Source organism: Somniosus microcephalus, unplaced genomic scaffold (assembly GCF_052327205.1).
Source record: "Somniosus microcephalus isolate GS21.2 unplaced genomic scaffold, FLI_Smic_1.0 scaffold309, whole genome shotgun sequence".
In the NCBI taxonomy this organism is placed as follows: Eukaryota; Metazoa; Chordata; class Chondrichthyes; order Squaliformes; family Somniosidae; genus Somniosus; species Somniosus microcephalus.
The window spans coordinates 25468-53135 of NW_028225496.1; the positions used below are offsets into that span (position 1 = coordinate 25468).

The following is a 27668-nucleotide window of genomic DNA, read 5'->3' on the forward strand; positions in this document are numbered from 1 at the left end:
GCAGCTCCGCGCGATATGTCCCGACTCACCGAAATTGTAACAATACAAATCAGGACAGTTTCTCACGAGATGGTCATGTCCCAGACGATAGTAACACACCTTTACTTGGTTATCGTGCAGCACACGAAAGTACTGTACTCCTTCCAGTGTCTCGAACTTCATACTGTAAGGCAAAGACCTCACCCCCTCTGGAAACCGCACCTTTACATACCGGGTTCTGTCTGCTACCCGTGTTCCCGGATAGTACCTCCTCTTTATTTCAGAACAGATTTTAATGTCCCACAACTCCAACTTTTTGCTCAGCACTTCGTCCTCGATGTACTCAGGCAAGTTCAAAAATGAAACCACCACGTCCTTTGAATATAGCAGAGTCACCTCCAAAAATTTCTCCCCAACTTTCAGACTGTGCAGCAGTTTTTCCACCTCCTCACGGCCACTGACCGTCACCTCAAATCCCACATTTGGTTTTGGTCGGCAGGCAAAACAGCTTCCCTCACCACAGTCCTCATGAACCGCCTGGATTATATCCCAGGCTTGAATCTTCTTATCTTCACATTGCACCACCACCGTATTTTCTTTACCAAACCTCCTGAGGTCCCGGCCCAAATCTTTGGACCTTTTTTTTCCCCCTTCCCACCACAGTTTCTTCCCGAATAAAATTCCTCTTGGGAATATTGTCCTCTGAGGGGCCCGGCCCTCCGGACCCCTCAGCAGCCATCTGGCTGTTTTTTGTGGGCCAAAAAGGCCCTAAAACCTGAAAACAACACCCCAAAACCCTCCACCAACTTTTTACAAAACTTCCTCCAACTCCCAGCTGCAATTAGGCAACCAGCCACACCTGGCTCACTCCTAGCCCCTCCCACCTAGAGAGTGCGACCCACTGAGCCCCAGCTGGCACAAGGGAGAGAGTACAAGAAAAGATTAGTGGGTAATGTAAAAGGGAACCCAAAAATCTTTTATAAACATCTGAAAAGTAAAAAGGATAGTTAAAGGAATGGTGGGGCCGATTAGGGACCAAATAGGAGCTCATCATACGGAGGCAGAGGGCATGACTGAGGTACTGAATGAGTACTTAGCATCTGTCTTCACAAAAGAAGAGGATGAAGTTAATGTCGCAGTAGAGGAGGGGGGGGAGTAGAGAAATTGGATAAAAATGGATAGAAAGGAGGTGCTAAATAGGTTGTCATCACTCAAAGTTAACAAGTCACCCAGTCCAGGTGGATGCATCCTAGATTGCAGAGGGAAGCTAGGGTGGAGATAGCAGAAGCTCCGACCACAATCTTTCAATCTCCCTCAGATATATGGGAGTGGTGCCAGATGACTGGAGAATTGCAAATGTTACACCCTGTTTAAAAAAAGGGAAGAGGGATAAACCTGGTAACTACAGGCCAATCAGTCTAATGTCAGTGGTGTAGGTGGGCATCCTTTACCTGGTTTACGGTAATTTACCTGGTCAGGCAGCCTTTGCCACTGCACGGTGACCAATTCCAATCAGCGGTTTTGAATCGCTAAACCCGCCCCCAGTTCTGACTGGAGGAACTTATAATTAATGATATATTAAAGACGGACAAATAGTCTGGATGCAAGAAAGTCAAATTTTATTAAAACTAAAGAAACTACACCACACGATCAAAGTAATCACGGTAAAATTGCTTAACAGGGGAAGGCAGACGGCAAAATGAGGGATAAACTGCTACAATGTTAACCGTACAATCTTAGCAACATTTCCCTTAAATTACCACCCCTTTACCTCTCACTAGATTGTCTTGTTAGTGGGTCAGAAGCCTTGCTCACCTGCAGTCCAAAGAGTAAAAGAGACAAAGAAGGGGGCAGAGGACTTCCTGGGCTTAATCTTTATACCCTGGGAGTCCCTGCTGTTTTCGCGCCGAAAAGGTCCGTGCGCAATTTCGTGCCGAAAAGTCTGAATACACAAGAGAAGGGCTTTTAACTTCCTCCATTCATACATGGAGACATCACGTAGTAGAGTCAATTTCAGTGAATGGATGTGTGTTAACAACCCATTGTGCTTGCCGTCCGATGATTGGCTGATTCAAATGGGCTACTCCCCAGTGTAAACAAGCAGCTTGGAGGTTACCGGACCCGCCCAATACCACAGGGTGACTGACAGCTCGGGCTCCATTCAAACTTACTACAGGGCAGCGCTGAGCTTTTCATGTGCTAACAGCCTGTCTGTCGTTTTCTGCTGCCTTTTAAAATTCTGTTTCCATGAGGTCTGTTCAGCCATTTTTATGCCCTGGGCAATTTAAACAGTCCAAAACTCAAGAGTACATCTTTTAATAAAATGTACAATCTTAAAGTGTGCGATTTTCACAAAGTTCTTTGATTCCAGTGTCCAAGTGCTGCCGAGCTTACGAGCTTTTTAACGCAGCCTTTTGCGGTTCTGGGTCTGTTTTAAAACATTGTCCAACCCAGAGACAATTTAAATCACACAAGTCTTCGTCCACGATGTGGATTAATATTTCCCCATCTTCGGGGGCTGAGGGGATTTTGCGACCCCTACAGTGGTGGGTGAACGACTAGAGACCATTGTCAAGGACAAAATTAATTCTCACTTGGAGAAGCATGGGTTAATAAGGGGCTGCCAGTATGGATTTGTTAAAGGTAAATCGTGTCTGATTAACCTGATTGAGTTCTCTGATGAAGTAACAGAGGGTTGATGAAGGTAGTGCAGCAGATGTTGTATATATGGACTTTCAAAAGGCATTTAATAAAATACCACATAAGAGACTTACTCTGAAAATAGCAGCAGAGGGAATTAAAGGGCTGATGGTAATTTGGGTATATAATTGGCTAAGGGAGAGGAGGCAGTGAGCAGTGCTGAGGGATGTTTTTCTGACTGGAGGGAAGTATGCAGTGGGCTCCCCCAGGGGTCGGAATTAGGACCATTGCTTTTCTTGTTATATATAAATGACCTGGACTTGGGTATTGGTGAACAATTTCAAAGTTTACGGATGATACTATTTACTATGTTGCCAAGTTTTGTGAGTGCAGTAGTAGCAGACTTCAGAAGGACAGAGACAGACTGTGAAATGAGCAGACACGAGGCAGATGAAATTAAATGAGGATAAGTGTGAAGTGATGCACTTTGGGAGAAACAACAGGGAGAGGCCGTATAATCTAAATGGGACTATTTTGAGGGGGTGCAAGAGCAGAGGGACCTGGGGGTCCATATTCACAAGTCTTTGAAAGTGCCGTGGCAAGTTGGTGAGGCGGTTCAGAAAGCGTATGGGATACTTGGCTTTGTAAATAGTGCCATTGAATACAAAAACAAGGAAGTTACACTAAACCTTTACAAATCACTAGTTAGGAACATAGGACAGGAGGAGGCCATTCAGCCCCTCGAGCCTGTTCCGCCATTCAATGAGATCATGGCTGATCTGTGACCTAACTCCATACACCCGCCTTTGGCCCATATCCCTTAATACCTTTGGTTAACAAAACCTATCAATCTCAGATTGAAAATTAACAATTGATCGAGCATCAGTTGCTGTTTGCGGAAGAGAGTTCCAAACCTCTACCACCCTTTGTGTGTAGAAGTGTTTCCTAATTTCACTCCTGAAAGGTCTGGCTCTATTTTTAGACTCTGCCCCCAGTCCTAGAATCCCCAACCAGCAGAAATAGTTTCTCTCTATCTACCCTATCTGTTCCCCTTAATTTCCTGAAAACTTCGATCAGATCACCCCTTAACTTTCTAAATTCCAGGGAATACAACCCTAGTTTGTGTAATCCCTCCTCGTAACTTAACCCTTGAAGTCCAGATATCATTCTGGTAAACCTACGCTGCACTCCCTCCAAGGCCAATATATCCTTCCTAAGGTGTAATGCCCAGAACTGCTCACAGTGCTCCAGGTGTGGTCTAACCAGGGTTTTGTACAGCTGCAGGGTTTTGGCCTCAGCTGGAGTCTTGTGTACAGTTCTGGGCACCACACTTTAGGAAGGATGTCAAGGCCTTGGAGAGGGTGCAGAGGAGGTTGACCAGGATGGTACCAGGGATGAGGGACTTCAGTTATGTGGAGAGACTGGAGAAGCTGGGATTGTTCCCCTTAGAGCAGAGAAGGTTAAGAGGAGACCTAATAGAGGTGTTCAAAATGATGAGGGGTTTTGATCGAGCAAGTAGGGAGAAACTGTTCACTCTGGCAAGTGGGTTGGTAAGCAAAGGTCACAGATTTAAAATAGTTACTAAAAGAACTAGAGGGGAAATGAGGAGAATTGTTTTCATACAGAGGGTTGTTCAGATCTGGAACGCACCATCTGAAAGGATGCTGGAATCAGGTTCCACAGGAACTTTCAAACAGTAATTGGATCAGTCCTTGAAGAGGATTAGTTTGCAGAGTCCTGGTGATAAAGCTGGGGTTTGGGACTAAATTGGACAGCTCTTCCAAAGACACGATGGGTACAGACACGATGGGCCGAATCACCTCCTTCTGTGCTGTTAGATTCTATGATCAGTGTGAAGTCGCTGGTGTGTCAGCAGGTTGGATGACTGAGTGAATCCCTTCCCACACACGGAGCAGGTGAACGGTCTCTCCCCAGTGTGAACTCGCTGATGTGTCAGCAGGTGGGATGACTGAATGAATCCCTTCCCACACACGGAGCAGGTGAACGGCCTCTCCCCAGTGTGTAGGTGTTGGTGTCTCTTGAGCTCCCCGGAGCTTTTAAAACTCTTCCCACACTCAGAACATTGAAAGAGTCTCTCCCCAGTGTGAACTCGCTGGTGTCCCTTCAGCTCCCCGGAGCTTTTAAAGCTCTTCCCACAGTCAGAACATTTAAAGGGCCTCTCGTCAGTGTGAACTCGCTGATGTATCAGCAGGTTGGATGACTGAGAGAATCCCTTCCCACACACGGAGCAGGTGAACGGTCTCTCCCCAGTGTGAACTCGCTGATGTAGCAGCAGGTTGGATGACTGAGTGAATCCCTTCCCACACACAGAGCAGGTGAACGGCCTCTCCCCAGTGTGTAGGAGCCAGTGTCCCTTCAGATACTGAGCGCTTTTAAAGCTCTTCCCACAGTCAGAACATTGAAATGGTCTCTCATCAGTGTGGACAAGTTGGTGTTGCTTTCGTTCCCCAGGGTTTTTAAAGCTCTTCCCACAGTCAGGACACTGAAATGGTCTCTCCCCAGTGTGAACTCCCTGGTGTGTTTGCAGGTGGGATGAACAAACAAATCCCTTTCCACACACGGAGCAGGTGAACAGACTGTCCCTGGTGTGACTGTGCCGTTGAACTTCCAATGCTGACGGGGAACTGAAGCCCTTCCCGCCGTCCCCACCTTTACCCGGTTTCTCCCTGGTGTGACGGTGCACGTGTCTCACCAGGTCAAGCGATCGGCTGAATCCGCGTCCACACACTGAACACGTGTGCGGTTTGTCTGCGTTGCGATCCCTGCTCTCTCCTTCCATGTGCAAAGGCCGATGATATTCAGGTCCTGATGAATCCAGCGACTCTGTCAGATCTTGACGTGATGTTTGGTCTGAGCTTCTCGCCTGTAACTGCTCCACTTCTATAACCCTGTAAATTGAGATCAGAAAAGGATCAGAGGCAAACTGTTGTTTAATTTTCCCCTTTCCGAACCTAGGGGCAGTGAAGCTGATTTTCAGGCCCCAGGTTGGTTGAAAGGATCAGCAGTAAAGGCGGCTGTAATGCACACAAGCCCCCGCGCTCCAGAAAGCACTCTGTTGACTCTGAGTCCCGCGCATGTGCTCATGGCCCCGCGCTCTCCCTCCTGCTCTACAATCGCCCGTCCCGATCGGTCCACAACACGCATGCTCAGCACACAAAACCCCGCGGTTGGAACATCGGGCGTGCATGCGGAGCCGCAACATCTGGTACGCGTGAGCGGCTCAGGTGGGGGCGAGTCGGTGTTTCGCCTCAGCCGCCAGGGAGGTGCGCATGCGCAGGACGACCCAACATTCTTCCCGTCAGCAATCACTCCCTCGTTTCTTTAATAAAAACAGAAAATGCTGGAAATACTCAGCAGGTCAGGCAGCATCTGTGGAGAGAGAAACAGAGTTAACGTTTCAGGTCGATGACCATTCGTCAGAACTGCTTGCTCTTTAGTGTCAGCCAGTAGCTCAGTGGGCAGCACTCTCGCCTCGGAGTCAGAAAGTTGTGGGTTCATAGTCCCACTCCAGAGACTTGAGCACAAAAATCCAGGCTGACACTCCAGTGCAGTGCTGAGGGAGTGCTGCACTGTCGGAGGAGCCGTCTTTCGGATGAGATGTTAAATTGAGGCCCTGTTTGCTCTCTCAGGTGGATGTAAAAGGTCCCATGGCATTATTTCAGGAAAGAAAGACTTGCATTTATATAGTGCCACCAGATATCCTAAAGTGCTTTACAGCCAATGAAGTACTACAATGAAGTAGTCACCGTTGTAATGTGGGAAAGAGCAGGGGAATTATCCCCAGTGTCCGAGCCAATGTTTATCCCTCAATCAACATAAAAAAAAGAGATTATCTGGCCATTATCACATTGCTGTTTGTGGGATCTTGCTGTGCGCTAATTGACTGCCACATTTCCTACATTACAATAGTGACTACACTGCAAAAGTACTTCATTGGCTGTAAAGTACTTTGGGACGTCCGGTGGTGGTGAAAGGCGCTATATAAATGCAAGTCTTTCTTCCTTCACTGGTCTCACCAGCGACCTCTTCTGGCGGTTGCTGGATTGACAGCCGAGAGTCCGCGCATGCGCACAGGGAGCGGCGGTTTGGGTCGAGTCCGGCACAGCGACCCCTCCCGGTCACCAAGGGTAATGACCGCGCATGCCCAGAGGAGACCAACCCCCCTCCCCCACTGGGAGCTGCGCCTGCGCACTCGGATCCTGCCGGACGGAGTCGGCGCGGGGCCATTCTGGGGAAAGGCCTTGGTGTCGGTTCCAGAGTCGCGATCGGTGACGCGAAGTGAGTTTTCTCCGCTCCGATTGGGTGGAGAATCGCGCGGGGTGGATCGGGAGAGAATAAAGAGAGAAATAGAAAAAACCTCAGAATCTGCGAGGACCCGGACCGAGCGGCGGCAGTTGGACGGTCACCCGGGCCCGCGGCCTGATTGATGGGAGCTTCCGACCAATAGGGAGCGAGCAGGGCGGGGCTGGAGGAGCGAGCCGGCGGCGGGTCCTCCAACCAATCGGGGAGCCCGAGGAGCGGGACTAGCGGCACCCAGTGGGCGGGGCTGGAGGAGCGAGCGGGAGGCGGGTCCTCCAACCAATCGCGGAGCCCGAGTGGCGGGGCTAGCGGCACCCAGTAGGCGGGGCTGGAGGAGCGAGCCGGCGGCGGGTCCTCCAACCAATCGGGGAGCCCGAGGGGCAGGACTAGCGCCGGCTGATTGTCTGATCCGCAGGGCAACGAGTTTCTCCAGTCCCTTGTTCAGGGCCCGGGGAGGCTGTGGGCCTTTATTCCCCGCATTGGACACAAGGCTCTTTATCTCAGGCATAGGGTGACGTCGCAGTGAAACTTTCCGCTCTCCTTTACAAAGATGGCTCTTTGTCTCAGGCATAGGGTGGCGTCGCACTGAAACTTTCCGTCCTCCTTTACAAAGATGGCTCTTTGTCTCAGGCATAGGGTGACGTCGCACTGAAACTTTCCACCCTCCTTCACAAAGATGGCTCTTTGTCTCAGGCATAGGGTGATGTCGCACTGAAACTTTCCGTCCTCCTTTACAAAGATGGCTGCCGTTAACCTGGGCCTGTAAGGGGAAGAAATCCCCGCAACTGCAAACACGGGATCTTCAGGTTATTATTCGGGGGCTTGCCTCCTGCATGAGTTGTTTATGAAGCCTCCCCACCCCCCACCTCCCCACCCACTCCCTCCGTCGCGATTTTTACCCGCTGCACCATCGCCCTCCCGGCTTCAGCCCCTCTCCATCTCCAGTAACGCACTGCCCATGCTCAATATACCGGCCCCTCCCGCGCCAGCGCGCTGGGCTCTTGTAGTCTGGGTGCGGCACGTGGTCCACCGCGGGGAATGCTGGGTAAAAGACCAGATTAGTGAATGGAACATGATTTACTGTGATCAGATTGAGGACTGAACCATGTTCATTCTGGTAGTCATGGTTTGTTTCTGCTGATCTTAATAACTCCTGTATCTGCGCTGGAGATTAATATTCTGTTTAAATAGTGAATAAATAAAGCTCGAGGAACAGCACCTCATCTTTCGATTAGGCACTTTACAGCCTTCTGGACTCAACATTAAGTTCAACAATTTCAGACTTTAACCCTTACTCCCATTTTTCATGCTGTATGATTTTGCCATCCCCATTTGCAACATTTTCCAAGACTCGGTTTCACAACCACATCTCTTTCCTCAGCACCTGTCTCCGGTTCCAACTTATTCCACGTGGATTCCAACTGAACTTCCACCCTTCGTGTTTCAGATCCACCCAGGATAACTTTCCTGCCTCTTACCTTAGTAATATCTGTTACATCTCCAGCTTTTTCCAGTTCTGATGAAGGGTCCCAGACCTGAAACGTTAACTCTGTTTCTCTCTCCACGGATGCTGCCTGGCCTGCTGAGTATTTCCAGCATTTTCTGTTGTTATTTCAGTGAATAAATAAGCTTTGTTTCAAACACAGTGTCAAATATTTGATTTCTCCATGATAAGAGAAGACAAATTGATGTTCTGTTCCAGACTGTTTAATTTTTGGGCCTTTTCTTACTCTAGATTATTTCCGTTCTCATCTCGTTCGCCTTCTACCACATCAAACCCCAAGCTTGCTCCGTTTACATAGAAACATAGAAGATAGGAGCAGGAGTAGGCCATTCGGCCCCTCGAGCCTGCTCCGCCATTCAATGAGATCATGGCTGATCATCCAAATTCAGTACCCGGTCCCTGCCTTCTCCCCATATCCCTTGATGCCTTTAGCTCTAAGAAATATATCTAACTCATTCTTGAATATATTTAATGAATTGGCCTCAACCGCCTTCTGTGGTAGAGAATTCCACAGGTTCACCACTCTCTGGGTGAAGAAATTCTTCCTCATCTCTGTCCTAAATGGCTTACCCCTTATCCTTAGACTATGACCCCTGGTTCTGGACTCTCCGACCATCAGGAACATTCTACCTGCATCTAATTTGTCCAGACCTGTCAGAATTTTATAAGTTTCGATGAGATCCCCGCTCATTCTTCTAAACTCCAGCGAGTATAAGCCCAATCGACCCAATCTCTCCTCATACGTCATTCCTGCCATCCCAGGGATCAGCCTTGTGAATCTTCGCTGAACTCCTTCCATGGCAAGAACATCCTTCCTCAGATAAGGCGACCAAAACTACACACAGTACTCAAGGTGTGGTCTCACCAAGGCCCTGTACAACTGCAGCAGGACATCCTTGCTCCTGTACTCAAACCCTTTTGCTATGAAGGCCAACATACCTTTTGCCTTCTTAACCGCCTGCTACACCTGCATGCTTACCTTCAGCGACTGGTGCACAAGGACACCCTGGTCTCGTTGCACTTCCCCTTCTCCCAATCTATTGCCATTCAGATAACAGTCTGCCTTTCTGTTTTTGACACCAAAGTGGATAACCTCGCATTTATCCACGTTATATTGCATCTGCCACGCTTCTGCCCAATCACCCAACCTCTGGGATCTCAGAAAACACCATGAATATACAACTGGTGGATTTGACTGCTGTTTTACAATCATAATTCTCCATTTGTGTGTGTGCCCGTGCATTATAACTATCAATCAGCAGCCTTTCCTTTCCCCACTGTGGAAATGTAAAAGCGATTGTTAATTCAGTACCAGTTTGAGTCTTTGTAAAATTCAGTACTTTGCTGTTTCACTAACGCTGCCACTAGTGTAATAAACACACAAAAGCAACAGAGGGGCAAGGAGAATGTATGAGAAATGATTAGTGGTAATATAATAGGGAACACTAACACCTTTTATAAACATATAAAGCGTGAAAGAATAGTCCAAGGAAAGGTGGGGCCGATTACTGACCAAAAAGGCAATCATCTTGTGGAAGCAGAGGACATGGCTGAGGTACTAAATTAACACTTTGGCTCCGTATTCACTAAAGGAGAGGATGCTGCCAATCGTACAGTAAAGGAGGAGGTGGTAGAGAAATTGGACAGGATATAAATCGATTAGGACGATGTACTAAATTGGTTGGCAGGGCTCAAAGTAGAAATGTCACCCGCTCTGCCACAATCTTCCAATCCTTAGATATGGGAAAGGTGCCAGAGGACGGGAGGGCTGCAAACGTTACTTCACTGTTCAAAAAAGGAGAGCGCGATGAACCAAATAACTACAGGCGACTCAGCTTAACATCGGTGTTATTTCTGGAAACACAATTAACCGTCACTTGGAAGAACATGGGTTTATTAGCGACAGACAAAATGTATTTTATTTAAAGGCAAATCTAACCTGGCTGACTTGAATGAACCAATGGATGAAATAGGAGGGTTGATGAAGGTAGTGCAGTTGATGTTCTGTTTCTGGACTTTCAGAAGGCCTTTGATAAAGTACCTCATAATAGACTGGTGAACAAAATTGGAGCCAATGATATTAAAGGAGCAGTGGCAGCGTGGATACTAAATTGGTGAAGGGACAGAAAACAGACAGTAGTTGTGAACCGATATTGTTCACACTGGAGGGAAGTTTACAGTGTCCCCAGGGGGCGGGATTAGGACCACTGCTCTTTGATTTATTTCAGTGACATGGACTTGGGTATACAGGGCATAGTTTAAAAGTTTGTCGATGACACGAATCTCGGAAAAGTCGTAAACCGTGAGGAGGACAGCAGAAGACTTCAGGAGGAAATAGAGACACTGGTGAAATGGGCAGACACATGGCAGGTGAAATTTAATGCAGAGAAGTGTGAAATGCTGCATTTTGGAAGGAAGAATGAGGCGATGCAATTTAAACCAACTGGTACAATTTAAAGGGGTTGCAGGAACAGTAAAACTTGGGGGTATAGATACAGAAATCTTTGACAGTGGCAGGACAGGACGATAAGGCTTTTAAAAACGTATATGGGAGCATTGGCTTTATAAATAGAGGCACAGGAACATCGGAACAGGAGTAGGCCACTCATTCACTCCCAGCTTGTTCCTCCATTCAATTCGATCATGGCTGAGCTGCATCTTAACTCCATCTCCCCGCCTTGGTTCCATAACCCTAAATACCATTGGCTAACACAAATCTATCAATGGCAGTTTGTCATTTTCAATTGACCGAACCTCAACAGCTTCTTGAGGGCCAGTGTTCTAGATTTCCACTACACTGTGTCTGAAGAAATGCTTTCCAACATCACCCCTGAACGGTCTCGCTCTGCGGTTAAGGTTACGTGGACCCCTAGTTCTCTCTGCCCATCCACAGTTCCTAACTTCTAACATCACCCCTGAACGGCCTCGCTCTGTGGTTAAGGTTACGTGGACCCCTCGTTCTCTCTGCCCATCCACAGTTCCTAACTTCTAACATCACCCCTGAACGGCCTCGCTCTGTGGTTAAGGTTACGTGGACCCCTCGTTCTCTCTGCCCATCCACAGTTCCTAACTTCTAACATCACCCCTGAACGACCTCGCTCTGCGGTTAAGGTTACGTGGACCCCTAGTTCTCTCTGCCCATCCACAGTTCCTAACTTCTAACATCACCCCTGAACGGCCGAGCTCTGCGGTTAAGGTTACGTGGACCCCTCGTTCTCTCTGTCCATCCACAGTTCCTAACTTCTAACATCACCCCTGAACGGCCTCGCTCTGCGGTTAAGGTTACGTGGACCCCTAGTTCTCTCTGCCCATCCACAGTTCCTAACTTCTAACATCACCCCTGAACGGCCTCGCTCTGCGGTTAAGGTTACGTGGACCCCTCGTTCTCTCTGCCCATCCACAGTTCCTAACTTCTAACATCACCCCTGAACGGCCGAGCTCTGCGGTTAAGGTTACGTGGACCCCTCGTTCTCTCTGTCCATCCACAGTTCCTAACTTCTAACATCACCCCTGAACGGCCTCGCTCTGCGGTTAAGGTTACGTGGACCCCTAGTTCTCTCTGCCCATCCACAGTTCCTAACTTCTAACATCACCCCTGAACGGCCTCGCTCTGCGGTTAAGGTTACGTGGACCCCTCGTTCTCTCTGCCCATCCACAGTTCCTAACTTCTAACATCACCCCTGAACGGCCTCGCTCTGCGGTTAAGGTTACGTGGACCCCTCGTTCTCTCTGCCCATCCACAGTTCCTAACTTCTAACCATTTAGAACATTCTCTGATCGATCCTTTTTAGGTCCAACGTGAATGAGCTCATTTCTTTCTGAAGTGAGGGGAGTGCGACAAACTCGCTCAATCCACTCCAGGAGGGTGGGTTCTCCGGCGTTCTGAATGTTATTTAATGTTGGTGTCGCGAGTCTAACGCCCTCGAACGTATATGTGGACACGGTGTCAAGATGTAATGAGAGTGGGAGGAGGCTCCCGTGGAGTATAAACACAGCATAGACCACTAGAGCCGAATGGACTGTTTCTCTGCTGCAGTTTCGATGTAAATCTAATCTGTCCTGAACTGTCACAAACTCCAATCTCTGTGACTGTGACCATGGTGTGTAACCCTTCCTTGTCCATCATTCACCTTCCCACAGCATTCCATATAGTCTCATCTGGCATTCTTTTCCATGTCATGGCCTCCACTGTCCATCCCATAAAACTGATCCTCATGTGCTTCCTGTCCTAGCTCCCTGATCGCAGATCGCAAATCTCCAGCAATGGGTTAACTTTTGTCTTTCTATCCACACCTATATTGTTGGCCAATATTGAACCGATGATGCTGCTTCTGGTGCATAGTAACCGATTACTGTAGCGCCGGAGGCAGATTGGATTGTTTCAATATCTGCTTCTTGGGATTTGCTGGTGGATTGAAATCTCGGTGCCGAGATCGTCTCATCAGGCACCTCCATTGACTGGGCGAGGCTACATCATAGACTCATAATATGATACAGCACAGGAGGTCATTCAGCCCATCAGGCACCTCCATTGACTAGGCGAGGCTGCATCATAGACCCATAATATGATACAGCACAGGAGGTCATTCAGCCCATCAGGCACCTCCATTGACTGGGCGAGGCTGCATCATAGACCCATAATATGATACAGCACAGGAGGTCATTCAGCCCATCAGGCACCTCCATTGACTGGGCGAGGCTACATCATAGACCCATAATATGATACAGCACAGGAGGTCATTCAGCCCATCAGGCACCTCCACTGACTGGGCGAGGCTACATCATAGACCCATAATATGATACAGCACAGGAGGTCATTCAGCCCATCAGGCACCTCCATTGACTGGGCGAGGCTACATCATAGACCCATAATATGATACAGCACAGAAGGTCATTCAGCCCATCAGGCACCTCCATTGACTGGGCGAGGCTGCATCATAGACCCATAATATGATACAGCACAGGAGGTCATTCAGCCCATCAGGCACCTCCATTGACTGGGCGAGGCTGCATCATAGACCCATAATATGATACAGCACAGGAGGTCATTCAGCCCATCACACCGGTGCTGACTCTTTGGAAGAGCGATCCCATTATTACCACTGTCCCTCTCTTTCCCCATAGTCCTGTAAATGTTTTCCCTTCAAGTATTTATCCAATTCCCTTTTCAATGTTACAACAGAATCTGCTTCCTCCACCCTTTCGGGCAATGCATTCCAGATCTCACTAACTCGCTGTGTAACACAATGTTACCTCACCACCCTTTCGGACAATGCATTCCAGATCACACTAACTCTCTGTGTAACACAATGTTACCTCACCACCCTTTCGGGCAATGCATTCCAGATCTCACTAACTCACTGTGTAACACAATGTTACCTCACCACCCTTTCGGACAATGCATTCCAGATCACACTAACTCGCTGTGTAACACAATGTTACCTCACCACCCTTTCGGACAATGCATTCCAGATCACACTAACTCGCTGTGTAACACAATGTTACCTCACCACCCTCTCGGACAATGCATTCCAGATCTCACTAACTCACTGTGTAACACAATGTTACCTCACCACCCTCTCGGACAATGCATTCCAGATCTCACTAACTCGCTGTGTAACACAATGTTACCTCACCACCCTTTCGGGCAATGCATTCCAGATCACACTAACTCGCTGTGTAACACAATGTTACCTCACCACCCTTTCGGGCAATGCATTCCAGATCTCACTAACTCGCTGTGTAACACAATGTTACCTCACCACCCTTTCGGACAATGCATTCCAGATCTCACTAACTCGCTGTGTAACACAATGTTACCTCACCACCCTTTCGGGCAATGCATTCCAGATCACACTAACTCGCTGTGTAACAATGTTACCTCACCTCGCCTGTGGTTCTTTTTCCACTCACTTTAAATCTGCATCGTCTGGTTACTGACCCTCCTGCCAATGGAAACAGTTCCTCCTTATTTACTCATCAAAACCATTCATGAGTTTCAACAGCTCTATAAAATCTTCGTTTCACCAACTCTGCTCTAAAGAGAACAAACCAGCCTCTCCCCAGAACTGAAGTCCCTGATCCTTAGTACAATTCTCTCAAATCTCTTCTGCACCGTCTCCAAGGCCTTGATATCCTCCCTAAAGTGTGGTGCCCAGAATTGAAAACCAGACTCCAGCTGAGGCCTAACCAGTCTGTTCTAACAGTTGAACATCACTTCCTTGCTGTTATTCGCTATTCCTCTTGTAATAAAGCCGAGGACCTCGCTCATGGTGTCAGCACTTGACTAATGAGCACTGTCGGAGGCGAGGACATTCACCACTGCTCCACTAACATTAACAGTGGTGTCACTTTAAGCAGATTGGTGACGCAGTATCTTTAGGGGTCTTACAGTATCTGGAAATGACAAATACATAACTGGTTTGATCTGACTGCTGTTTTACAATTATAATTCTCCACGTGTGCACATGTCCCGCTGTGTGTCTAACAAACTCTCAGTCAGCGTCCTTCCCTTTCCCCACTGTGGAAATGTGAAAGCGATTCAGTGCCGGATCAGTAATTTCTCCAAACTTAAGTTGATGTTATTCGCCGGCATTAAGTTATAACCCAATTTGAGACCTTGTAAGATGGAGTTTTCTGCTGTTTGACACACGCAGACTCTGGTATAATAAACACACGACAACAGCAGCACCGTAGGGAATCAAGCTGAATACAGAAAGTACAGAGGAGAAATCAAAAACAAACTAAGAGGGGCACGGAAAAACTGAGGAAAGATTAGTGGGAATAGAATAGGGAACATTAAAATCTTTCTTAAACATGTAAAGCCTAAAAGGAGAGTCAATGGAAAGGTGCGATGATTAAGGAGCAAAAGGGCAATCTTCTGGTGGATGCAGTGGGCATGGCTGAGGTACTGAATGAGTACTTTGCATCTGCCTTCACTAAAGAAGAGGATGCTGCCAATGTTACAGTGAAGGAGGGGGTGGTAGTGAAATTGGACAGGATATAAATAGACCAAGAGGATGTAGTGAAACAGTTGACAGCGCTCAAAGTGGAAGTGTCATGGTCTGGATGGGATACATCCTGGGTTACTGAGAGAAGGAAGGCTCTGGCCACAATCTTTGAATCCTCCTTGGATAGGGGAGTGGTGCCACAGGACTGGGGATTTGCAAATGTTACCCCCTCGTTTAAAAATGGAGCGTGTGGTAAACCAATGAACGACAGGCGAATCAGTCTAGCGCCGGTGTTCAGGAACCTTCTGGAGATAAATCATTGAGAACCTGCTAAGATATCATCCCTCCTTACAGCAGTAATTGACTCCTTGATTAATATTGCAACACCCCCTCCTCTTTTACACCCCCCTCTGTCTTGCCTGAAGATTCTATACCCTGGAATACTGAGCTGCCAGTCCTGCCCCTCCCTCAACCATGTCTCTTGTGATAGTAACAATATCATACTCCCATGTGTTCATCAACACCTTGAATTCATCTGCCTTACTCGCAAGACTCCTTGCATTAAAATAAATGCCATCCAGCCTTGCCATACTCCCTTGTGCCGTTACATATTTGCTCTGCCTTCCAGGCTGACCTGTTTTTTCCTCTATATTTGGCTGTGCATCACCCTCTACTGTAGCTCCACTCCGTATCCCATCCCCCTGCCAAGTTAGTTTAAACTCCCAACAGTACCAGCAAACCTCCCTGCAAGGATGTTGGTCCCGTTCCGGTTCAGGTGCAAACCGTCCGACTTGTACAGGTCCCACCTTCCCCAGAAACAGAGCCAGTGATCAAAGAAACTAAAGCCCTCCCTCCTGCACCAACTCTTTAGCCACGCATTCATCTGCTCTATCCACCTATTCCTATACTCACTAGCACATGGCACCGGGAGCAATCCAGAGATTACAGTCTTTGAGGTCCTGCTTTTTAATCTGCTACCTAGCTCCCTAAATTCTTGTTGCAGGACCTCATCCCGCTTTCTACCCATGACCTTGGTACCAATGTGAACCACGACCTCTGACTGTTCGCCCTCCCCCTTCAGAATGCCCTACAGCCGTTCAGTGACATCCTTGACCCTGGCACCAGGGAGGCAATATACCATCCTGGAGTCACATCTGCGGCCACAGAAACGTCTATCTGTTCCCCTTACGATAGAATCCCCCATCACTATTGCTCTCCCACTCTTTTTCCTCCCCTCCTGTGCAGCTGAGCCACTCGTAGTGCCACGGACTGGGCTCTTGCTGCATTCCCCTCAGAAAGCATCTCCCCCAGCAGTATCCAAAACGGAAAATCTGTTGGCGAGGGAGATGGACCCTGCACTACATTCCTAGTTCTTTTACTCTGTCTGGCGGTCACCCATTCCGTCTGACCACCTCGTTAGACAAGCTATGAAGATCTCAGCTTCGCGGATGCTCCACAGTGACTCCAGCCGCAGCTCCAGCTCAGAAACGTGGATTTCGAGTAGCTGCAGCTGGAGACACTTCCTGCACACATGTTCGCCCTGGACACCGAAAGTGTCCCCGACTTCCCACATAGCACAGGAGGAGCACTCCACACTGCCGAGCTGCCCTGCCATGTCCTACCCTTAATTTACTCCCTTTAAAGAATATTAAATACACTCGGGACCTTACTTCCCTTTAAACACTACTTATGCTAAACTAGAGACCTTACTTTTACTTTAACGACTGGACTGTAGAAATACTCACCAGGTCCTTCTTCCCAATCAGCTCCTTCCCTGGTTGCGACGTCACTTTAGCGGTTTTGCAGTTTGACTGCTCCCGCTCTCACTCTTTCCTGCAGTCCTGTGACGTCTCTCCTCGATTTTGCTGTACTTTTGGAATTCGCTGGACTTGTAGCTGTCTCCTCACTGCTGCCGACTCCTTGAAGGTCCGCGCTGTCCTCGGCCTCCCGCTGTATTTATGCCTCCTCGCTGCTGCTGCCGCCAACTCCTCGCAGGTTCTCTTTAGAGCAGAAAAATGTTAATTGGGAGATTTAATAGAGGTGTTCAAAATCATGAAGGTGTTTCCATAGAGTAAATAAGGAGCAACTGTACCCACTGACAGAAGGGTCGGTAAACAGAGGAGACGGATTTAACGTAATTGACAAAATGCCAGAGGGGAGGTAAGATCAGATTGTTTTTAGGCATCGTGTTATGATCTGGAATGCAATGTCTGAATGAGTGATGGGAGCAGAGACAATAGTAACTTTTAAACCTGAATTAGTGAAACACACGAAGGGGAGAACATTAGCAGTGCTCTGGGCACAGAGCAGGGGAGTGGGACACATTGGTCTGCTCTTTCAAAGAGCCGGTACAGGCCCGCTGTGCCCAATGGCCTCATTCTGTGCTGTCTGGTCCCAAGTTTCTATAGTATCAACCTCGAACTTTGTTCCTGAGCGAGTAATAAATGATAAATGTACCTGAATGCTATTTACAGAAGCAGACCTTTAGCATGTGAAATTGCATTGGGAAGTTTAATTCTGTTAACCAGCAAACGATGACCAAAAATTGATAAAAAAGGGAGAAAAATCGACTGAGTACACCAGCAAGAAACATTTAAAAATTGTAGGAGCTTCTGAAAGTAAGTAAACATGAAGAGTAGCAAAAAGTAAGCATTGGTCCCTTAGAGGCTGAGACAGGAGAAATTATAATGGGAAATGAGGAAATGGCAGAGACTTTAAACAAATATTTTGTATCTGTCTTCACAGTAGAAAACACAAATAGCGTACCAAAAATAGCAGGGAACCAAGGGACTAATGAAAGGACTGACATCAATTACTTTCAGTTCCTTCGAGAAAAAAAGTACTTGAGAAACTAATGGGACTAAAAACCGACAAATCCCCAGGACCTGACGGCCGACATCCTAGGGCTCTACAAGAGGTGGCTGAAGAGAGAGTGGATGCATTGGTTGTGATCTTCCAAAATTCCCTAGATTCTGGAACAGTCCCAGCGGATTAGAAGGTAGAAAAAGTAACCCCGCTATTCTAGAAAGGGGGAAGAGAGAAAGCAGGGAACTACAGGCCAGTGAGCCTGGCGTCAGGAAAATGCTGGAATCCATTATTAAGGGAGGGGTAAGAGGGCACTTAGAAAATCATATGATCAGGCGGAGTCAACATGGTTTTATGAAAGAGAAATCATGCTATTAGTGTTTTTTGAGGATGCAACTAGCTGGATAGATAATGGGGAACTGGTGGATGTCAAATATTTGGATTGCCAAAAGGCATTTGATAAGGTGCCACATAAAAGGTTGCTGTGCAAGATAAGGACTCATGGGGTTGAGGGGAATATATTAGCTACAAGGACAGGTTGGAGAAGCTGGATTTGTTTTCATTAGAGCAAAGGAGGTTGAGGGGTGATTTGATCGAGGTGAACAAGATTATGACGGGTTTGGATAGACTAGACAGGGAAAGGCTGTTCCCACTAATGGATGGTACGAGGACTAGGGGACACAGATTTAAGGTTTTGGACAAGAGATACAGGGGGGATGAGAATAAAAACCTTTTTACGCAGCGAGTGGTGAGGACCGGGAACTCGCTGCCGATGGAAGTGGTGGAAGCGGAGACACTCGATGTTTTCAAGGGGAGACTGGATAGGCACTTGAGGGAAATAAACTTGCAGGGCTACGGGGATAGAGCGGGGGAATGGGACTGACTGGATTGCTCCACAGAGAGCCGGCACGGACTCGATGGGCCGAATGGCCTCCTTCTGTGCCATTATGACTATTAGCATTGATAGAGGATTGGTTAACTGACAGAAAACAGAGAGTAGGGATAAACAGGACATTTTCAGCTTGGCAGGCTAGTGGGGTGCCACAAGGATCAGTGCTTGGGCCTCTGCTATTTACAATCTATATTACTGACTTAGATGAAGGGACCGAGTGCAATGGATCCAAGTTTGCTGCTGATACAAAGCTAGGTGGGACAGTAAGCTATGGGGACACAGAGCCTGCAAAGGGATATGGGCAGTCTAAGTGTGCGGGCAGTAAGGTGACAGATGGAATATAATGTGGGGAAATGTGTGCGTATTCACTTTAGTAGGAAGAACAGAAAAACAGAACCTTTTTTAAATGGTGAAAAATTATTAAATGTTGGTGTTCAGAGAGATTTAGGTGTTCTCGTACAGGAAACAAAGTTAGCATGCAGGTACCGCGAGCAATTGGGCAGGCGGATGGCATGTTGGCCTTTATTACAAGGGGTTGGGATACAACAGTGAGGAAGTCTTGCTACAATTGGACAGGGCTTTGGTGAGACAACACCCGGAGTACCGCGCACAGTTTTGGTCTCATGTCGATAAAGGATGGGATAAAGACATGAGAGAGAAATGATCTTAGCTCCGAAAATAAAGTTAAAAAATCAGTTTGGGTGGAGCCAAGAAACAGCAAGGGGCAGAAAACATTGGTTGGAGGTGTTTATAGGCCCCAAACTGTAGTTGTAATGTAGGGCGGCGTATAATTCAGGGAACTAGAGGTGCATGTAGCAAGGGTAATATAGTAATCATGGGGGATTTTAAGCGATGTATAGATTGGGGAAACCAAATCTGCAGTAATAGTGTGGGGACATCATCTGAGTCAATGGGACTCTCTCTGAACTTTCTCCCCAGTCCATCTCCAGGACCAGTGTGTATCTGAGTCAATGGGACTCTCTCTGACCTTTCTCCCCAGTCCATCTCCAGGACCAGTGTGTATCTGAGTCAATGGGACTCTCTCTGACCTTTCTCCCCAGTCCATCTCCAGGACCAGTGAGTATCTGAGTCAATGGGACTCTCTGACCTTTCTCCCCAGTCCATCTCCAGGGCCAGTGTGTATCTGAGTCAATGGGACTCTCTGACCTTTCTCCCCAGTCCATCTCCAGGACCAGTGAGTATCTGAGTCAATGGGACTCTCTCTGACCTTTCTCCCCAGTCCATCTCCAGGACCAGAGTGTATCTGAGTCAATGGGGCTCTCTCTGAACTTTCTCCCCAGTCCATCTCCAGGACCAGTGTGTATCTGTGGTGATTATTCTTTATGTTTAGTAAGAAGTATTGTAATTGGTTGTTTGTTTCCTGCCTTGAGATATATGCTGTAAACTCATTGGTAGTTGATGTAATGTGATTTGTGGTGGCCATCTTAATTTCAGTTCTCTACAGCCTTGGTTGGGACTGGGTGTTGAAAGATCTGCTACTGGATTTTTAAAGTTAATAAAGCCTAGATTTAGAAAGGCAAATCTACTCTTTATTTCAATTTATTAACTTTAAGTTAGAATGGAGCGATATCTTCAACCGGAACGATTCAATGCTGACCCTAATTCTGCAGGAGTGGATGATAAATGGAAACACTGGTATCGTACATTAAAAAACTTTTTGGGTGCGTTGGATCAAGAGTCTCTAAATAAGCTGAATATGCTGATCAACTACATTGCTCCGGATGTGTATAAGTATATTTTGGACTGTGAAACTTACGCATTGGCTATTTCTACATTGGAAAAGATTTTTGTTAAACCAAAGAATGAGGTATTTGCACGTCACCTTCTATCTGCCCGTAGGCAGCAGGTGGGAGAATCTTTGGATACTTATTTACAAGCACTTCGGCGCCTTAGTGCTAACTGTAATTATAAGGCCGTGACAGCAGAAGAATATAAGGAAGAATCGGTACGGGATGCTTTTAATGGATTACTGTCTAGATCAATTAGTCAGCGGTTGTTAGAAAATAAGACTTTGGATCGTAAGAGTGCTTTCGAGCAAGCCTCTACATTGGATGTGGCTCAGAGAAGTTCGGATTCTTATGCTCTTTTTAATCGGCCTGCAACTGTGGTTTCGGCAGTTCCAGATGAAAAGGAATTATGTGGACTTAATAGGAGTGGTTTACTAGATTCTGAAACAGTTTCTACTTCGGTGGCTGTTGCCTCTTGGATTTAGAAGTGTTATTTTTGTGGGAACGTCCGGCACCCTCGTCTGAAGTGTCCTGCTCGGGAGGCTGTGTGTAGTAAATGCGGCAAGAGAGGTCATTATGCACGTGTTTGTAAATCATCAGGTTCAATTACCTCCTCTGCGACTATTCAGCCTTTAGATAGGGCGTTTATTGCATCAATTTCTGCTGCATTTGCTCATGGCCTAAACAAAGCTATAGTTACGGCCCAAGTTAATGGGTTAGAAGTGAAGGCCCTTATAAAACTCTCGGTACTGCCCGTATCTATAAGTCTTCAGTTTGCGAAGGAGAAGCGTTTGAAAATTTCGCCTGTTACTTATCAGGTGTGTATGGCTCAGACGACTCTCACTTCACAAGTAGCTGGTTGTTGCCTTGTGAAATTGATTCTTCTAGGTCATATGTATACTGATATACGCCTATCTGTTCTGCCTAATCTCTGTGCGGATATTTTGATTGGTCATGATGTGCTTCAATTACACGAGTCTCTCAGTCTTTCGTTTGGAGGGACTAAGCCACCTTTATCTATTTGTGGATTAACACCTTCCATTTCTCCATTATCACTTTTTTCCAATTTGATGCCAGATTGTAAGCCAATTGCTACCAAGTCAAGAAGGTATAGCAGTCAGGATAGAGAATTGATTAATTCTGAAGTTCAACGTCTTTTATTGGAAGGAATCATTGAACCTAGTTGTTCGTCTTGGCGGGCACAGGTAGTTGTCACCACTAACGAGAGACATAAGAAACAAATGGTGATAGACTACTCCCAAACCATTAATAGGTATACTCAATTAGATACGTACCCTTTGCCTAAGATTGATGAGCTTATCAACAAAGTATCTCAGTATAAGGTTTTTAGCACTATTGATTTAAAGAGTGCTCATCAGATTCCTATTGTTAAGAGGGATCAACCATATACGGCCGTTGAGGCTGGCGGAAAGCTGTATCAGTTTTGCCGAATACCATTTGGTGTTACTAATGGTGTTGCTTGTTTTCAACGGGCAATGGATGCTTTTCTAAGTGATAACTCTCTCTCTCTCTCTCTCTCTCTCTCTCTGACACCTTTTCATACTTAGATGACATCACGGTGTGTGGCAAATCAAGGGTGGAGCATGATTCTAATTTAGAAAGATTCCTTCAAGCTGCGGAAAAAGTTGGTTTAACTTTCAATAAAGAGAAGTGTACCTTTTCGACCACTGAGGTAAATCTACTGGGGTACATTATCTCGGGAAACAAGATTAAACCAGACCCAGAACATCTGCGACCATTGATTGATTTACCTTGTCCTACTAATTCTAAGGCTTTGCAACGAGTTGTTGGACTGTTTTCTTACTATTCTAATTGGATTGCAAATTTTTCACAGAAGATCCGGCCTCTTATTCGGGTTACGACATATCCTCTATCATGGGAGGCCAGGATGTGTTTTGATCATTTTAAAAAGGATATCCTTGGAGCAGTTGTGCATTCTATTGAGGAGCAGGTTCCTTTTGTGATTGAGACGGATGCTTCTGATTTTGCAATTGGGGCTACGCTGAACCAAAATGGAAGACCTGTGGCCTTTTTCTCACGTACCTTGAACAATAGCGAAAAAAGGCATTCCTCAATAAAGAGGCGTATGCAATAGTAGAAGCACTGCGTAAATGGAGGCATTATTTATCGGGGCGACATTTTACGTTGGGAACTGATCAAAAGTCTGTGTCCTTTATGTTTGATGTCAAACATTTTGGAAAGATTAAGAATGATAAAATAATGAGGTGGAGGATTGAGTTGGCATGTTACCATTTTGATACAGTTTATCGTCCGGGGAAGGATAATGTTGCTGCTGATGCGCTGTCGAGGGCTTATTGTTCTGTGATTCACGGAGATACGCTTATTAATCTTCACAATGCCTTATGCCATCCTGGGGTTACGCGGATGATACACTTCGTACGCAGTAAGAATTTGCCCTTTTCAGTTGAAGACGTCAAGCAGATGACTTCATCATGTTCTATCTGTGCTCGGTGTAAACCGAATTTCTTTAAGCCTCAACGAGCTCATCTTATAAAGGCTACTTCTCCTTTTGAACGTTTGAGCGTCGATTTTAAGGGGCCTCTTCCTTCAACGACTCAAAATCGATATATATTTACTGTTGTGGATGAGTTTTCAAGGTTCCCTTTTGCTTTTCCTTGCGCAGATGTATCAGCTGCTACAGTTATCAAATGTCTGACTCAACTTTTTGTCATTTTTGGGATGCCTGCGTATATCCATTCGGATCAGGGAAGTTCTTTTATGTCTTCCCAGTTGAAGGAATACCTTCAGAGTCGGGGAATCTCTACTAGTAGAACTACCCCGTATAATCCCCAGGGTAATGGACAGTGCGAACGATACAATGGGGTGATCTGGAAGGCAGTTATGTTGGCTTTGACATCCCGGAACCTTAAGAATACACAGTGGGAAATGGTACTGCCTATGCCCTGCATTCCATTAGATCATTGCTTTCAACAGCTACTAATGTGACCCCCCATGAAAGGCTCTTCAACTATCCGCGGAGATCTACTACGGGATATTCGGTACCTTCATGGCTTACTATGCAGGGACCTGTGCTGCTTCGACGCCATGTTAGATTGCCAAAATATGATCCTTTAGTGGAGGAGGTGGAGCTGTTGGAGGCAAATTCCCAATATGCTCATATTCGATTCCAAGATGGGAAAGAAAGTACTGTTTCAATTAAAGACTTGGCTCCTTGTGGTGGCCAGCCCTCTTCTGAGGATATTAACAATAGTCATGATTCAGATAATGTGGATGTCGTTACAGATACTACAAATATTTCCAATCCTATTGCAGATAATTATACTTCTATTAGTCAGCCTTCGATGGATGTTCATGACCGTCCCCGTTTACCTCCTGATGGGATTTCCAATCCGGAAACCGTTGATAATCGGGATATGGATAGCCTTCCTGCAGAAGATACTTCTGTGTCTCCTGGTGTGGGAGGGCAAGGAATTTCACCAGGGTTAAGAAGGTCGACACGAACAAGATATCCGGTCGACCGACTGAAAATGGACTTTTAAATTGATAGTAATGTTTTAAAATTGTTGAAATATTATATTTGTATTGTTTTAGTTGTAAATAATTAATTGTAAATTGTAAAGGTTATTTAGGTTGGAGTATATTTTAAAAGGAGGGGTGAATGTGGTGATTATTCTTCATGTTTAGTAAGAAGTATTGTAATTGGTTGTTTGTTTCCTGCCTTGAGATATATGCTGTAAACTCATTGGTAGTTGATGTCATGTGATTTGTGGTGGCCATCTTAAATTCAGTTCTCTACAGCCTTGGTTGGGACTGGGTGTTGAAAGATCTGCTACTGGATTTTTAAAGTTAATAAAGCCTAGATTTAGAAAGGCAAATCTACTTTTTATTTCAATATCTGAGTCAATGGGACTCTCTCTGACCTTTCTCCCCAGTCCATCTCCAGGACCAGTGTGTATCTGAGTCAATGGGACTCTCTCTGACCTTTTTCCCCAATCGATCTCTGAATCGGAAGAGTTCTCTCCGGTTGGTGCTCACAATCCTGTGTTGGTTCACCTGCTGTCGTTCCTCAGTCTACAATCCCAGTTTACTCTCAGCTGTGAACCTCTCAATCACTCAGTCTTTCACCAGGAAATCTAATTATGGCAGGACAGAAAATAACAATATCAACAGTGTGAAGTAATATAATAGACATTTCTTCTGCTTCATAAAAATAAAAGTTTGGGTCCAAGTACTTCGGTCTGATGTTGTCCCTTTTCTCAGATCCCCGCCATGCCCGCCTGGGCTTCCAGCAAATCACCAAGGTTCTGGATAGAAATGTACAATTTCCCTGTGCTTTAGGCAAACCGAAGCTGGGGCAATCTTTCCCAGGTAACACACTGCCTGATCTCACTGGGCCCATCCTCCCCGGGTTACACACTGTCTGATCTCACTGGGCCCATCCTCCCCAGGTTACACACTGTCTGATCTCACTGGGCCCATCCTCCCCGGGTTACACACTGTCTGATCTCACTGGGCCCATCCTCCCCGGGTTACACAATCATAGAAACTTACTGCACAGAAGGCCGCCATTCGGCCCATCTTGTCCGAGTCGGCTGACAAAGATCTATCCCCTCTAATCCCACTTTCCAGCACTTGGTCCATAGCCTGGTAGCTTACGGCACTTCAAGTGCATATCCAAGCAGTTTTTAAACGTGATGAGTGTCTCTGTCTCTACCACCCTTTCAGGCAGTGAGTTCCAGACCTCCACCACCCTCGGTGTAAAAAACTCACCTCAAAACCCCTCTAATCCTTGGACCATCTGCTTTAAATCTATGCCCCCTGGCTATTGACCTCTCCACTAAGGGAAATAGGTCCTTCCTATCCACTCAATCTAGGCCCCTAATAATTTGATACACCTCAATCGAGTCTCCCCTTGGCCTTCTCTGTTCCAAAGAAAACAACCCCAGCCTATCCAATCGTTCCACATAGCAAAAATTCCCCAGCACAGGCAAAATCCCCGTAAATCTCCTCTGCACCCTCTGGTGCAATCACACCCTTCCTGTAATGTGTTGACCAGAACTGCACGCAGTATTCTAGCAGAGGCCTAACTAGTGTTTTATACAGTTCACGCATTACCTCCCAGCTCTTATATTCTATGCCTCGGCTAGTAAAGACCTTTCTCCCCAGTCCATCCACTAGAGGGTGCAGAGCAGATGTAATTTTTTTCACCCAGAAGGTGATAGGGGTCTGGAACTCACTGCCTGAAAGGGTGGTAGAGGCAGAGACCCTCAGCACATTAAAAAAGTACTTGGGTGTACACTTGATGAGCCGTAACCTACAGGGCTGTGGAGCAAGAGTCTGCAGGACCAGTTCATGGAATCCATTCGGGACAGTTTCCTGGAACAAAATGTCATGGAACCAACAATGTTAGAACTTGTATTGTGTAATAAGACAGGGTTAATTAGCAAGCTCATAGTAAAGGATCCAGTGGGGCAGAGTGATCATAATATGTTAGAACTTCACATTAATTTTGAGAGAGAGTGACTTGCCTAAGTCCGAAACTAGTGTCTTAAACTTAAATAAAGCCAATTACATAGGTGTGAGGGGCGAGTTGGCTGAGGTAGATTGGAAAAATAGATTAAAAGGTATGGCGGTAGATAAGCAGTGGCTAGCATGTAAAGAAATATTTCATAATTCTCAACTAAAATACATTCCATTGAGAAACAAAAACTCCACGGGAAGTGATCCAACCATGGCTAACTAAAGGTAAGGATAGCATTAGATTGACAGAAGCTTATAATGTTGCAAAGAATAATAGTAAGCCTGAGGATTGAGAGAGTTTCAGAAACCAGCATAAGAGTGACCAAAAATTGATCCTCCTCCCCCCAGAGATTACCCGAGAGAGGCCGGCGCTGCTGTAAATGCCGGAGATTCTCTGATCCACACTCAGCGCACCATCCGCCGCTCCTCAGTCCCGCCGCCATTTTATCTCCTTCCACAAACCGGAGCCTCATCCGGGGACTGCGAGCAGCACCGAGCATGCGCACTGCGGTCACGCAGCCCGCGCTTAAAGTCCCTCACGGAGTCCATCTCTTCTATTGGCTGCGACTCGTAGATTGACAGCTGCGCTCACCAATCGCAGCCCGAAACGACTCGGGGCCCCACCCACTGTTAAAAGGCCGCCGCCAGCTCCGGGGTCACGTGGCTCCTGATCGGCCGTTCAACCGCCTCAGCGCGCGGGTGAGATCATAGCCCCGCCCACCCGCGAGCCCTTGTTGCCCAAGGTGCCGGCCGGCGGTTGTCCCTTCTCCCCGGGCGGGCGGGCGGCTGTCCTTCCCCCGGGGGGCGGACTCCTCTCTAACTCTGGTCTCCAACTACTCCTCCCCACTCCGGGCTGTCCTTCCCCCGGGGGGCGGACTCCTCTCTAACTCTGTTCTCCAACTACTCCTCCCCACTCCGGGCTGTCCCTTCTCCCCGGGCAGGCGGACTCCTCTCTTACTCTGTTCTCCAACTGCTCCTCCCCGCTCCGGGCTGCGGCTTTTATAGCAGCCGCCGGCCCCGCCCAGCCGCGCCTTCTGATTGGCTGAAAACACGGCAATCTCCGCCTCTGATTGGCGCGTTTTTCAATCCGCTCCAACCTCGGACACCAACGAAAAAGGCGGCTTATAGAATAAGAGCTCGTCTGTGAATCAGACTGGTTATTGTTAAAGTGATGGCCCTCTGTGGGACTGAATATTAACCAGTTATTAAAAACATTGCATCTGTGGGACTGAATATTAACCAGTTATTAAAAACATTGCATCTGTGGGACTGAATAATAATCATTATTGTTTAAATTATTGCATCTG

At 46.9% G+C, this 27668-nt stretch overlaps 1 protein-coding gene across 4 annotated transcripts; it reads right to left on the bottom strand.

The window, feature by feature from the left end:
* Positions 1–1575: 1575 nt before the first annotated feature.
* Positions 1576–27309, bottom strand: LOC147081889 (uncharacterized). Of its 4 annotated transcripts, none has more exons than XM_085980607.1 (4): positions 26717–27309; positions 24762–24974; positions 17139–17393; positions 1576–5528 (listed from the first exon to the last, which is right to left on the bottom strand). In XM_085980607.1, the coding sequence occupies exon 4, from the start codon at positions 5417–5419 to the stop codon at positions 4454–4456; it is 966 nt and encodes a 321-aa protein (XP_085836733.1). In that variant the 5' UTR covers positions 5420–5528; positions 17139–17393; positions 24762–24974; positions 26717–27309; the 3' UTR covers positions 1576–4453. The 4 variants fall into 4 exon arrangements, with proteins under 4 accessions (XP_085836733.1, XP_085836731.1, XP_085836732.1 ...); XM_085980605.1 differs by having other exon boundaries at positions 24823–24974; positions 26717–27308; XM_085980606.1 differs by lacking the exon at positions 26717–27309 and adding an exon at positions 25074–25213 and having other exon boundaries at positions 24823–24974.
* Positions 27310–27668: the final 359 nt, after the last annotated feature.

Coding starts and splice junctions, on each gene's coding strand:
- LOC147081889 (XM_085980607.1), bottom strand. CDS start 5,419: ATGGAAGGAGAGAGCAGGGATCGCAACGCAGACAAACCGCACACGTGT.